This window comes from Garra rufa, chromosome 18 (genome assembly GCF_049309525.1).
Source record: "Garra rufa chromosome 18, GarRuf1.0, whole genome shotgun sequence".
Classification (NCBI taxonomy): Eukaryota; Metazoa; Chordata; class Actinopteri; order Cypriniformes; family Cyprinidae; genus Garra; species Garra rufa.
The window spans coordinates 41,148,075-41,162,348 of record NC_133378.1 but is presented as its reverse complement, the minus strand read 5'-3'; the positions used below and the strand labels follow the sequence as shown (position 1 = coordinate 41,162,348).

Below are 14,274 nucleotides of genomic sequence, written 5' to 3'. Positions count from 1 at the left end.
TCTCTAATGTGTATGACTTAAACCGACAGAGCATTTTTAGTGTCTTTTGCCCTGATCTTAAAAAAAGTAGGTTGGTCACGCCGGCGTGACCGTCGGCCCCAGGGGGTTAAGAAGGCTTCAGGGCGTCCAAGAAAGTCCAGCAAGCGCCAGGATGGTCTCCTAAAGAGGACTGAGCTGCGGGATCGGAGTGCCACCAGTGCAGAGCTTGCTCAGGAATGGCAGCAGGCAGGTGTGAGCGCATCTGAACGCACAGTGAGGCCAAGACTTTTGGAAGATGGCCTGGTGTCAAGAAGGGCAGCAAAGAAGCCACTTCTCTCCAAAAAAAACATCAGGGACAGATTGATCTTCTGCAAAAAGTATGGCGAATGGACTGCTGAGGACTGGGGCAAAGTCATATTCTCCGATGAAGCCTCTTTCCGATTGTTTGGGGCATCTGGAAAAAGGCTTGTCCGGAGAAGAAAAGGTGAGCGCTACCATCAGTCCTGTGTCATGCCAACAGTAAAGCATCCTGAGACCATTCATGTGTGGGGTTGCTTCTCATCCAAGGGAGTGGGCTCACTCACAATTTTGCCCAAAAACACAGCCATGAATAAAGAATGGTACCAAAACACCCTCCAACAGCAACTTCTTCCAACAATCCAACAACAGTTTGGTGAAGAACAATGCATTTTCCAGCACGATGGAGCACCGTGCCATAAGGCAAAAGTGATAACTAAGTGGCTCGGGGACCAAAACATTGATATTTTGGGTCCATGGCCTGGAAACTCCCCAGATCTTAAAACTTGTGGTCAATCCTCAAGAGGCGGGTGGACAAACAAAAACCCACTAATTCTGACAAACTCCAAGAAGTGACTATGAAAAAATAGGTTGCTATCAGTCAGGATTTGGCCCAGAAGTTGATTGAGAGCATGCCCAGTCGAATTGCAGAGGTCCTGAAAAAGAAGGGCCAACACTGCAAATACTGACTCTTTGCATAAATGTCATGTAATTGTCGATAAAAGCCTTTGAAACGTATGAAGTGCTTGTTATTATATTTCAGTACATCACAGAAACAACTGAAACAAAGATCTGAAAGCAGTTTAGCAGCAAACTTTGTGAAAAATAATATTTGTGTCATTCTCAAAACTTTTGGCCACGACTGTATATATACACAATGAGGTCAACAAGTATTTGATCATCCTGTGATTTTGCAAGTTCTATTACTTAGAAATCATGGAGGGGTCTACAATTTTCAGCATCGGTGCATTTCCACTGTGAGAGACAGAATCTAAAAATAAAAATCCGGAAATCACATTGTATGAGTTTTTAACAATTTATTTGTTAATTACTGTGTCAAATAAGTATTTGATCACTTGAGTCAAAAAATGCTAATATTTGGTACAGAAGCCTTTGTTAACAATTACAGAGGTCAAACGGTTCCTTCACCAGGTTTGCACACACTGCAGGAGGGATTTTGGCCCACTCCTCCATACAGATCTTCTCTAGATCTGTCAGGTTTCGGGGCTGTTGCTGAGCAACACTTGAGTTTCAGCTCCCTCCAAAGATTTTCTATTGGATTTAGGTCTGGAGACTGGCTAGGCCACTCCAGAACCTTGATATGCTTCTTACGGAGCCACTCCTTGGTTTTCCTGGCTGTGTGCTTTGGGTCATTGTCATGTTGGAAGACCCAGCCACGACCCATCTTTAATGATCTGACTGAGGGAAGGCAGTTTTTGCCCAATATGTCACAATACATGGCCCTGTTCATCCTCTCTGTAATACAGTGCAGTCGTCCTGTCCCCTGTGCAGAAAAACACCCCCAGAGCATGATGCTTCCAGCCCCGTGCTTCACTGTAGGTATGGTATTATTGGGATGATACTCATCATTCTTCTTCCTCCAAACACGGCGAATGGAGTTAAGACCAAAAAGTTCTACTCTGGTCTCATCTTACCACAGGACTTTCTCCCATGACTCCTCTGGATCATCCAGATGGTCTCTGGCAGACTTCAGATGGGTCTGGACATGGGCTGACTTAAGCAGGGGAACCTTCCGTGTGATGCAAGATTTTAAACCATGACGTCATAGTGTATTACTGATAGTAGCCTTGGAAACGATGGTCCCAGCTCTCTTCTCGGCATTGACCAGCTCCTCCAGTGTAGTTCTGGGCTGATTCTTCACCATTCTTAGCATCATTGATACCCCACGAGGAGAGATCTTCCGTGGGGCCCCAGTCCGAGGGACATTTACAGTCATCATTAGCCTCTTCCATTTTCTGACAATTGTACTAACAGTTGTTCTTTTTCGACCAAGCTGCTTAGTAATTGCCCCGTAGCCCCTTCCAGCTTTGTGAAGGTCTACAATTATGTCTCTTGTGTCTTTTGACAGCTCTTTGGTTTTGCCCATGATGCTACTTAGACTTTGGCTGATTGTGGCGTGCACAGGTGTCTTTATGACAGCTAACGACCTCAAACAGGTGCTACTAATTTAGAATCATGAGCAGAGTGTAGCTGGACTATTTAAAAGCAAAATAACAGGCCTTTGAGGGTCAGAAATCTGGCTGAAAAGCAAGTGATCAAATACTTATTTGACACAGTAATTCACAAATAAATTGTTAAATCGTACAATGTGATTTCCAGATTTTTATTTTTAGATTCTGTCTCTCACAGGGGAAATGCACCTATGCTGAAAATTTTATACCCCTCCATGATTTCTCTCACTCTCTCTCTCTCTCTCTATATATATATGCTATTAAAAATCCTGTTGAATAAAGCATAGTACGTGACCCTTATACAGTGTTTGTATGAGAGATAGCCAGCATCGGCTCATCAGAGGATGTCAGGTGAGTTTGATCATTAACCTATGTGTGTCCAGCAGTTTGTGTAAGTGTGCGTGACTGTGGATGTTTATTTCCTCATCTGAACTCTTGGAATGATTTTATCTCTATCAGTCAAACACATGAGCTCCAGCGATTCCTCACCCAACAAATCAGCTGAGCTCATGCATATGAATTATGTCACCTTACATTAGTCCACTAGGTAAATGTAAATTTTCACTGAAGTCAAGCAAACAAGTCTTTTAACAAGTCACTTTAATCAGAAGTATTGACTCAAATTTTTACTCAAGTTAAAGTAAAAAGTACAGGCTCTAAAACATACTTAAACTATAAAAGTATAAAGTAACCTTGCGAAGGACAAAACCACCATTTTAGGGAAAAGTTTATTGGACTATGCTAATAGATATTAATAAACAAATATTATCCATCAACAACACACTTCGTGTCCAACCTATGACTAACTTCAAAACAACAGGAGATCATGTGTAGATCTTTGAGTGCCCTCACCAGTTTTATCAGTCATTTCAGCAGTTTAATCAGTACGTTATGCTTCTTGGTGGACAAACCGTTTTTAGTTTTTTTTTTAAATCGTTTTACGTTTAACGTCTTGTGCGTGTCAGAGCGTATAAAAACAAATGCACCAATAGGATTGTCTTGTCTGTGTGTGTTTACATACATTTCTAAGTGTGAACCAATCAGTCTGTTGTATGCATGGCGCATATTATTGACATGGATGATGGGTCAAATGTGTTGCGAAATGGCATAATATTTAAACGCAAAAACAACGACGCTGATTTGAAAATGTAGGGAGTAGGAAGTACAGATACTAATGCTAAAATGTACGAAGTAAAAGTAGAAAGTTGGCACAAAAATAAGTAGTGAAGTCAAGTATAGATACCCCAAAATTCTACTTAAGTACAGTAATGAAGTATTTGTACTTGTTACTTCCCATCTCTGCTTTTAATACAATTGTCTTCCAGAGAGAAATGCAAAGTTTGGTTTAAACTTGTTTTGTGTGATTTATGTGATAATGAAAACATGGCAGTGATAATTATGAAGTAATTCTGTGTTTTTTGTTTTTTTTCCCTCTAGTGGTATCATGAGACAAGGACTGAACGCCATATTAGGAGCCACAGGGAGCGGGAAATCATCGTATGTCCGTCCGTCTGTCCATGTGAAATTATTAGATGTATACAATTAAAACATTAAAAAAATAAGTTTTAAGAAGTTTAGGAGGTTTAAGAAGTTTAAAACTATAAAAAAGTTTAAAAGCAAGTTGCTGGTATGTTTCTAACATGATTAACATGTTTGTAGCATGATTAGCAAGTTGCTAGCATGTTTCTAGCATGATTAGCAAGTTGCAAGCATGTTGTTAGTATGATTAGCAAGTTGCTAGCATGGTTAACCTGTTTCTAGCACATTTCTAGCATGATTAGCAAATTGCTAACCTGTTTCTAGCATGATTAGCAAGTTATTAGTATGTTTCTAGCATGATTAGCAAGTTGCAAGCATGTTGTTAGCATGATTAGCAAGTTGCTAGCTAGCATGTTCCTAGCATGGTTAACATGTTTCTAGCACATTTGTAGCATGATTGATAAATTACTAGCATGTTTCTAGCATTATTAACACGTTTTTTAACATATTGCTAGTTTTTAGCATGATTAACATGTTTCTAGCATTTTTCTAGCATGATTAACACGTTTCTAGCATATTGTTAGTTTTTAGCATGATTAACATGTTTCTAGCATGTTTCTAGCATAATTAACACGTTTCTAGCATATTGCTAGTTTTTAGCATGATTAACATGTTTCTAGCATGTTTCTAGCATAATTAACACGTTTCTAGCATTTTGCTAGTTTTTAGCATGATTGACATGTTTCTAGCATGTTTCTAGCATAATTAACACGTTTCTAGCATATTGCTAGTTTTTAGCATGATTTACATGTTTCTAGCATTTTTCTAACGTAATTACCATGTAGCTAGACTGTTTCTAGCATGATTAGCAGTTGCTAGCATGATTTTAGCATGATTAGCATGTTGCTAGCATGATTCCAGCATTATTGCCAAGTTGCTAGTATGTTTTTAGCATGATTAACAAGTTTCTAGCATATTTATAGCATGATTAGCAAATTGCTAACCTGTTTCTAGCATGATTAGCAAGTTGTTGGTATGTTTCTAGCATGATTAGCAAGTTGCAAGCATGTTGTTAGCATGATTAGCAAGTTGTTAGCATGGTTAACATGTTTCTAGCACATTTGTAGCATGATTAATAAATTGCTAGCATGTTTCTAGCATAATTAACACGTTTCTAGCATATTGCTAGTTTTTAGCATGATTAACATGTTGCTAGCCTGTTTCTAGCATGAGTAGCAGTTGCTAGCATGATTTTAGGATGATTAGCATGTTGTTAGCATGCTTCCAGCATTATTGCCAAGTTGCTAGTATGTTTCTAGCATAATTAGCATGTTGTTAACATGATTCTAGCATCAGCATGTTATTAGTATGATTAGCAAGTTGATAAACAGATAGAATAGATCTGACTCATTTGAACATTCCTTCAATGTAAGTCTATGGGAGTTTTAATCGTCATTTTTAGGAAAACCGTGAGTCTGATCAGTTAGAAAAGATATAGCAACTGGAGTCAGATCAGTCTGAAGATCTGGCCTGAGTTTTGAGTTTGTAGAGTTAAAGCTCTGGGAGGAGTTAGAGTTGATCATTATAGTCTCAGAAGAATAATAACTATAAGTTTAAATACTTTAGATGTTTATTTTATTTATTTAATGTTTTCCTGAAGGTTTCTGGACGTTCTGGCCGCTCGTAAGGATCCTGCTGGTCTCTCTGGAGAGGTTCTTATAGACGGAGCTCCACAACCTCCAAACTTCAAATGTCTGTCTGGATACGTAGTGCAGGTAGAAACCACACAAACACTTACTACATTACTTATTTAGTACACTACTTTCTTCTGTTACCTCAGTAAAGTAGCAGGATGTTCTCCTCAATGACACTAATGTGAGAAATCACTAACGTCTGGAGCACAAACTCTTAAAAACTGACTTCAGCATTTAAAACAGGAACTCATTATTCTGTAGAATGTGTATCATGACTAGGAGCAGTTTTGGCATTGCTGACTAAGATTAGAAGAGCTGGACTGAAACCGTTCAGCAGTTTAGTTGGTTTTCCTTCTGCAAATGCAGTTTCACACAATCCATGACTAAACGGCTGCTTGTGTTTTCACATAGCACAAGCTGTGTCATGAGACGCCCTGCTTCCTTCCTAGAGGACCTTTACTAAACGTGCATTAAGAAAGTGCTCTGTCATGGTTTAAACACAGACCTGGTGTTTTTTGCAGGATGACGTGGTCATGGGGACACTGACGGTTCGCGAGAATCTGCGTTTCTCAGCGGCTTTACGGCTTCCGAAGTCGATCAGTCAGAAAGAAAAAGATGAGAAGGTTGAGAAACTCATTCAGGAGCTGGGATTGAGCAAAGTGGCTGATTCACGGGTAACAAACCAAACACACATTCATCTGACTGAATACATCTGAAATCAACACAGACTACTGTCGATGCCTCATTACATGATTAATAATTATTATAGACTAAACAAATACAACTTAGCTTTCTTATGAGTCAATAAACAAAATGGGTAGTTTCAAGTGTTTTTTTAACCCTTAAAAGCATAGCTAGATAAAACATACCAAACAAATAAGTAAAAATTAAAATTTTAAATAATGAAATGCAATGAAAACGTAAATAAAGTTTCCTTACTAGTTTCAGCCCATCCTAAAACTGAGAAATAAAAATTACTAAAAAATACATTTAAAATGCATTTAAAAAAATATGAAAAAAAATGTCAGAAACACACAGCAAAATTGCAAAAATGTTAAATTAAAGAAAATATTAAAAAAAAAACTTTTTACATTTAATTAAAAATATTAACAAACATATCAACTTAATAAATATATAAATAACTATAAATAAACTAAAAGTAGCAAATGACAATTGATGAACTACATAGACATACTTAAATAATAAACAAACACAACAAAACATAAAATAAAAATTCTATATATCTGTGTGTGTGTGAGACCCTGGACCAAAGTCATAAAGGTAATTTTTTTTTACATTGCGATTTATTTAAGTGATAAATAAGCTTTCCAATGATGTATTGTTTGTTAGGATAGGACAATATTTGGCCGAGATACAACTATTTGAAAATCTGGAATCTAAATATTGAGAAAATCACATTTAAAGTTGTCCAAATGGATTTCTCAGCAAAGCATATTTATGGTAGGAAATTTACAAAAAGAACATGAACATTATCTTTACTTAATATCCTTATGATTTTTGGCACAAAGGGAAAATCTATAATTTTGACCCAATATTTTTGCCTATTGCTACAAATGTACCCTATTTATACCACTTAAGATAAATATACCTATTTGTGCTACTAAAGACTGGTTTTGTGCTCCAGGGTCACATATAAGCAAAAAATGGAAATTATGATGAATTTGACAAAGTCAGTATTGAAGTTGATTATTGGGTTTAGAGGGCGGGACTTGCATTCACGGCTGCTCTGATTGGCTGGTTTTACAGGTGGGCACGCAGCTGATTCGTGGTGTTTCAGGTGGAGAGAGGAAGAGGACGAACATCGGCATGGAACTGATCATTGATCCGCCGGTGCTTTTCCTGGATGAACCCACTACCGGCCTGGATGCTAGTACGGCCAACTCTGTCCTCATGCTGCTCAAGAGGTGTGTTTATACACGGGACGTCCCACAAAATCATATTCCATACCTAAATCTCGAGAAAGAGTTGTTCATTTCAAGTTAAGGTGTGTAATAGTTTTAAAATGGTCCAGTCTATCCCATTAGAAAACCAATTCACAGTGGGGCAAATCTTTTATGTTTCATATGTGACCCTGGACCACAAAACCAGTCTTAAGTCGCTGGGGTATGTTTGTTGAAATAGCCAAAAATACATTGCATGGGTCAAAATTATTGATTTTTCTTTTAGGCCAAAAATCATTAGGAAATTAAGGAAAGATCATGTTCCATGAAGATTTTTTGTAAAATTCCTACTGTAAACCTATCAAAATGTAGTTTTTGATAAGTAATATGCATTGCTAAGAACCTAATTTGGACAACTTTAAAGGTGATTTTCTCAGGATTTGGATTTTTTTGCACCCTCAGATTCCAGGTATATAAATAGATGTATCTTGGCCAAATATTGTCCTATCCTAACAAACCATACATCAACAGAAAGCTTATTTACTGAGCTTTCATATTCTATATACATCTCAGTTTTGAAAAAAATTAACCTTATGACTTGTTAATTTATATATAAGCATTTATGTAAATTATTTATGCATTTAATAACAACTAATATCTTTATACACATTTTATTTCTAAATTAATACATTTATTTAAAAATTTAATTAACTACATTTAAAAATTAAAATACAACACTGACATTATCATGAGTGTTTTTAACCATTTTAACAGTCCCGTATGTTTGACTTGTGTTCTGTTCAGAATGGCGAACAGCGGCCGCACCATCATCTTGTCCATCCATCAGCCGCGCTACTCTATCTACCGGCTGTTTGACAGCCTCACGCTGCTGGTGGGAGGAAGACTGGTTTATCACGGCCCGGCTCAAGACGCCCTAAACTACTTCAGTCAGATTGGTATGAAAACACACAAACACAAACAGATCCTCACATCCTGATACTGATGTCTGCTGTGTGTGTGTCAGGATACACCTGTGAACCTCATAACAACCCTGCTGATTTCTTCCTGGATGTCATCAATGGAGACTCCACCGCCGTCGCTCTCAACAAGATATACGACAATGAGGGTACAGCAGTTTCCCTTCTGTATGATGGTTTTCTTGCAATAAAAAGGCCACTTTGCAGCTTATTTAAATTAGAAACCACTACTTAGACAGGAATAGACGGTTTGTTAAAAAATGTAAAAATGTTTTTAAGCTTTAATGCGAATGTTTAATAATTATATAAATATTATAGTTTTTAAAAGATGTGTTTTTGCCATTTTGCCTTTATAAAGACAGGATAGTGTAAAGTGGACAGAAAGCAAAGTAGGAGAGGGAAAGGTCATCAAGCTGGGATTCAAACTTGGGATGCCTGCAACGCAAAGACGTTATATGTTGGAAAACTGTCCACATAGTTCTATTTCTCTTTTTAGCAAATGATACCAACTGAGATGGGCATGTTAGTCTTCCATAGGTTCACTCAACACTGCATAGCGATGACACAATGGGAACCCCTGGGCAGTGTTGATTTTCTGAAACCTGTATGAAATCACACCAATTTACTGACCAAATTTATTGGTTCCTCATCAATGCTATGTCACTCCCATAGTAATAGTGAGCATGCCCTCAACTCGTCTGATTTCTCTATTTCAGAAGAGGTTTATCTGGCCCATGCAAGTTTGGCTTCTCTGAGTTTTTTTCCTTGGATTACCTGTTTTTGTGCTTGAGTGACCGTATCAAGTAAACTTGCTTCGTTCTCTTTGCTTTTAAGTGCAATGGATCTTCGTCACTGCGACAAACCTCACAATAAATGTGTTAAATGCCTCTGTGTGTAGACTGACCATTCTAACACATCTGTACCCCCATGAAATGCCAGAAGAATTCAAATATATTCACCGGCATACAGGTTATAGTATTCAGAGTTCCACAATATCTTGAAGTTCCTCTTCCAGTACTGAAGATCAAAGTTATGTCACGCTTTCTCCCCTCGTTAGATGCTCCAGTTCCTGTGCTAGAACACACCTCCACTTCTATCTGGATGGGATGGAGTTCTGGCCCCTTTGAGGCTCCAGGCCATTCGTGTGCTAAACTTCCTGGGCGATTGGCTCATTTTGGGTCAAGCAAGCTGGTGTCTCTTTACAGGGACATTCTTGCTTCCATATTCAGTCTCTTGGCCTCAAGCTGAACTCCCAGAAGAATGTCTTAACTACTTATCCAATAAACTTTCTTGGGGCTCCAGCTCAATTCACTGTTTGGCACCTGCTTGGGTTTCTATTCTCTGAGTGTGTTTGGCACACTTTAGGCTTAACCATCATGTCATGGTGTGCACATACCGCAGACTTCTGGGTCTCGTGATGGCAGCCTCTCCCGTACTCCCACTGGGACTGCTTCACATGAGGCTGGCTGGCTCTCTTCTTGCACAAGTGCTTTCATGCTCTCTGGAAGAGGAGAGATACTACTTTTTTGTTACAAGGGGTCAGGATGGGTCCTGTCTCTCGTCGTCAGATTATGATGATGGATGCCTCCATGACGGGTTAGGACATGGTCTTTGAGGGAAGACCAGCTAGTGACAACTGAACATGCAAGCTTCTCTCATGACACACATTGCCTAAAGTTGCGTGGCATCTTTCTATCCTTGGGTCACTTCTTTTTGTTTCTGATGGGTTGTCATGTTCTAGTCAGGATGGACATTATGGCAGTGGTGTCTCACATAAACCACCAGGGAGGTTTCTGAACAGACATGCGTGTTGTCTCCTCTGGACTCAAGGCAGGTTCCTTTCCTTAAGAGCAGTTCATGTACGGGGTACTATGAAGTGGTGAGAGCAAGTCGGGTCAGGTGGAACCTCCCGGTGCCCCTGGGATAGACATTTTCGCTCATGTTTTGCTGGATCTCAGACTCTAATTGATTACTGCAGTTCTTTGCAGAATGGCTGAACCAGAATCCGGTTGGTGGCCCTGTTCTGGTCATCCCAGTCGTGGTTCTTGGAGTTGACTTCCCTGGTGGAACAAATCCTGTGAGAGATTCAAATCAGGACCTACTATCTCAACTCCAGGGCAGGATTTGGCACCCTTGTCCTAAGAAACGGAGTCTGTGGTTGTAGTCGATCAGTGGCAACCAGTGGTGGCTTCTGATCTCCATGCTGGTGTTCAGGATAATGCTCAGGCATTTGGAAGGTTTTCAAGTATTGGCTTGCAGCTCATGCAAAGGAACCAATCAACTGCCCAATTGTCTCAGGGCTGGAATTTCTGCAAGAGAATGCCCTGTTTGGGACCTAAAGATTTATGTGGGTCACTCAATTGCCAGTGTGCTTTGGTGCCAGCCAAGCACAGGATTTCTCATTGGGGAGATGCCCTATCTCTCTAGCTTATGAGGTCTGTAGCCTCCCTTCACTTCTAGACCTTAGAGCGCACTCTACTAGGAGTGTTGCATCTTCCCAGGGTTTTTTTAATGAGGTCCCTTCGAAAGATATCTGTGTTGCGTCAGGGTGGTCCTCCCTACAAACCTGGATTTTGATGCAGCTTATGAACCAATGAAATGGAATTTCTCTGGTTACATGCATGACCCAAGTTTCCTGAATAGGGAAAGAGATATTTGATGCCCTGGTTGAGCCATAAAGATTTATGTGGGTCCTGTGGCACAAGTCATCCCAATTTGCTTGTGTGCTTTGGTGCCAGCCAAGCACAGGATTTCTCATTTGGTGAGAAACCAATGAGACTCTAGCTTATGAGGTCTGGAGCCTCCTTTCACTTCTAGACCTTAGGTGTTGCATCTTCCCAGGCTCTTTTTAAAGAGGTCGCTTCAAAAGGATATCTGTGTTGATGCAGGATGGTCCTCTCCAAAAACCTGGATTTAGATGCAGCCTATGAACCAATGAAAGGGAATTTCTCGGGTTACATGCATAACCAATGTTTCCTAAAAGGTGAAAAAGAGAGATTTTATGCCTTGGTTGGTCCCTAATGATTTAAGTGGGCCACTCTATCCTTGGGCGGAAGTCATCCCAATTGCTAGTGTGATTTGGTGCCAGCCAAGCACAGGATTTCTCATTGAGGTCTTATGAGGTCTGGAGCCTCCCTTCACTTCTAGACCATAGAGCGCACTCTACTAGGAGTGTTGCATCTTTCCAGGCTCTTTTTAAAGAGGACCTTTTGGATGATATCTGTGTTGTGGCAGGGTGGTTCTCCCCACAAACTTTGATATGGATGCAGCTCCTGGTTCTCGGGTACTTTCCGCATGAACCAGCCAGCTGAGTTTAGTATGGTTCCCACTCTTCGGGCCAGATGCGGCAGCGCTTAGCTTGGCATTTGTGGTATATTGTTGCCATTGCCTCATTGCTACGCAGAGTTGAGTGAACCTAGGTAATGTTTCGTTGAGTTTGCTGCCAAGCTTCTTGCGCTGCTGAAGAGATTACTTCTGTAAAGAATCTGAGGATTTCAATATTATTGGGTGGTATGAGGTAGTGTGATTTGATATGGGGTTCAGACACCTTCGCTACGCAGCATCTCTTTTCCTATTCAGGGATCATGGATTATGCATGTAACCCCAGAATGTGTAATTGATCATATGTGTTTTTGGTGTCAGAACTGGACCAGGAGCAGCTGAGTTCATCTCTAAAGGGCATCGAGGATCGTTTAGTGGAGGAATACAAGAACAGCGTTAGCTACAAAGAGACCAAAAGCGAGCTGGAACGAATTGTTCAGGGACAGAACTACAGCACACAATCCAAATCCAGAACCATCACCTACAGCACGTCCTTCTTTCATCAGTTCAAATGGGTCCTCAAGAGAACCTTTAGGAACCTCATGCTGAACCCACAGACCTCATTCGCTCAGGTCAGCTCCACTGTCTACATCAGGCATTCATAGAAGTTTCTATAAGCCTTTAAGCTGAAATATTTAACTGAAGTACCGCTTAGATGTTATTTTAGTTACACTGAGATACTAGTATAGTTTTTATGTATATAGATTAGAGCTGCAAAACGATTAGTCGTGATTTGATTTAAAAAAAAAATATTTACATACTGTATGTGTGTACTGTGTATATTTATTATGTATATAAAATACACACACATACATGCATATATTAAGGAAAAAATGTTAGATTTATATGTAAAATATTTATATTTATATATAATATAAATTATATACAAGTTTTTACATACAAATTCCCACAAAACATACAAATATTGTGTATTTATATATACATAATTATACACAGTACAGACAAATATAGTATGCACACATAAATTTTTATTTTAAAAGATTAATCGCGACAAAATTGTTTTGCAGCTCTAATATAGATTTTTGCCATTTCAGTTAGTCATTTTTTGTTAGTCATTTTCATTATTTTGTCTATATTATGTCTATATATTTTTAATTTTTAATTTAATTATTTTTGTTTTTGTTATTTCTGCTTATTATAACTTGCTGAAATAATAAGATCAGTTTTTGAATGTTATTGTAAGTAAAATATTTTATTTTTGTTATTTTGTTTCATTTCAAGTAATTTTGTTTTAACATCGTTTTAGTTTTTGTAAAATATAAGTCATGCAGGTAAACATAAAATATAAAATATTTTAGTGTCTTATTTTGATTGTTTTAATTTCATAATGATTTATATTAATTTTACATAATTTTATGACTTGTTGGATTTTCGTCAACTTTGGTTGTACATTATTATGAATTTGGTTTGATTAATGAAATATTCACAATATATTTTACATAATTTTGCTGGTGATGTAAACTTAAGCAACACTGAATATTGCAATGATTTAATGCACTTTTATTTTTTGTCTATGATGATAAGACAATAAAATTGCAGTTTTGATTTAAGATATAGGTTTAGGCTAATATTTCAGTATTAATCCAAGTCTTGTTTCTCCAGATTGGGGTCATGATTTTCCTGGCTCTGGTTGTTGGTGCCATATTTTTTGGAGTAAAGGAGAATGCGAGCGGCATTCAGAACAGGTATAAAAAACCACTTTCTCCCAACTGAGCCAGTATGATTGTGACATGAATAATGTGTGATTGAATTAGAAATGATTCACTCTTCAGATCTGATAAACAGAAGCTGCTTCCCTTCAGCTATGATATTTTCAAACATAATTTTTCTGCCGGTGCGACAAAATGTTGTACCAGATGTTACTCTGGAGCATTGGTGTTCTGCTAACAAAAGTGTATGTGTTTCAGGATGGGCGCGCTTTTCTTCATCACCACCAATCAGTGCTTCAGCTCGGTTTCCTCAGCTGAACTCTTCATCACAGAAAGGAAACTATTTGTGTAAGTAAACACACACACACTAGTTGGCAATTGAGAACCGGTTCTTCCTTTTAAATAAAATACTGAATGATTTTCATGATGTTTAGTTGCATTAATGATTCTTGAATATCTACTTCAGGACTGAATAGCAGCAGTTAAAAATGGTAGATTTATAATTGTGAAACGTTAAAAGTGTTCTGATATGCATCTCTAAAAATGTCCTGTAGGGGTGTCAAATAAACTGCTAAAGAATGTATTTTTAAATTATTTTTTAATGGTATTTTATTTAAAGTAACAACATTACTTTTTATTGTTTTAATGTTGGTTGTTGATCACATGACATGCAGGTAAACATAAAATATTGAGTAAAGCTTTGGAGCTCAGACTCTTGTTCTCTTTTTAAAGACACTTGACTTTTTTTTTTTTTTTTTTTTACT

At 38.3% G+C, this 14,274-nt stretch overlaps 1 protein-coding gene across 1 annotated transcript in view; it reads left to right on the top strand.

Moving 5' to 3' along the window:
- Positions 1–14,274, top strand: part of LOC141290900 (broad substrate specificity ATP-binding cassette transporter ABCG2-like) — a 44,807-nt gene that overhangs the window by 8,873 nt on the left and 21,660 nt on the right. Inside the window, exons 3-11 of the mRNA XM_073823045.1 lie at positions 3,906–3,965; positions 5,608–5,722; positions 6,163–6,315; positions 7,409–7,566; positions 8,347–8,498; positions 8,567–8,668; positions 12,162–12,412; positions 13,464–13,546; positions 13,769–13,858. Coding sequence (XP_073679146.1) covers positions 3,906–3,965; positions 5,608–5,722; positions 6,163–6,315; positions 7,409–7,566; positions 8,347–8,498; positions 8,567–8,668; positions 12,162–12,412; positions 13,464–13,546; positions 13,769–13,858 — 1,164 coding nt within the window. The remainder of the gene's footprint in view (positions 1–3,905; positions 3,966–5,607; positions 5,723–6,162; positions 6,316–7,408; positions 7,567–8,346; positions 8,499–8,566; positions 8,669–12,161; positions 12,413–13,463; positions 13,547–13,768; positions 13,859–14,274) is intronic.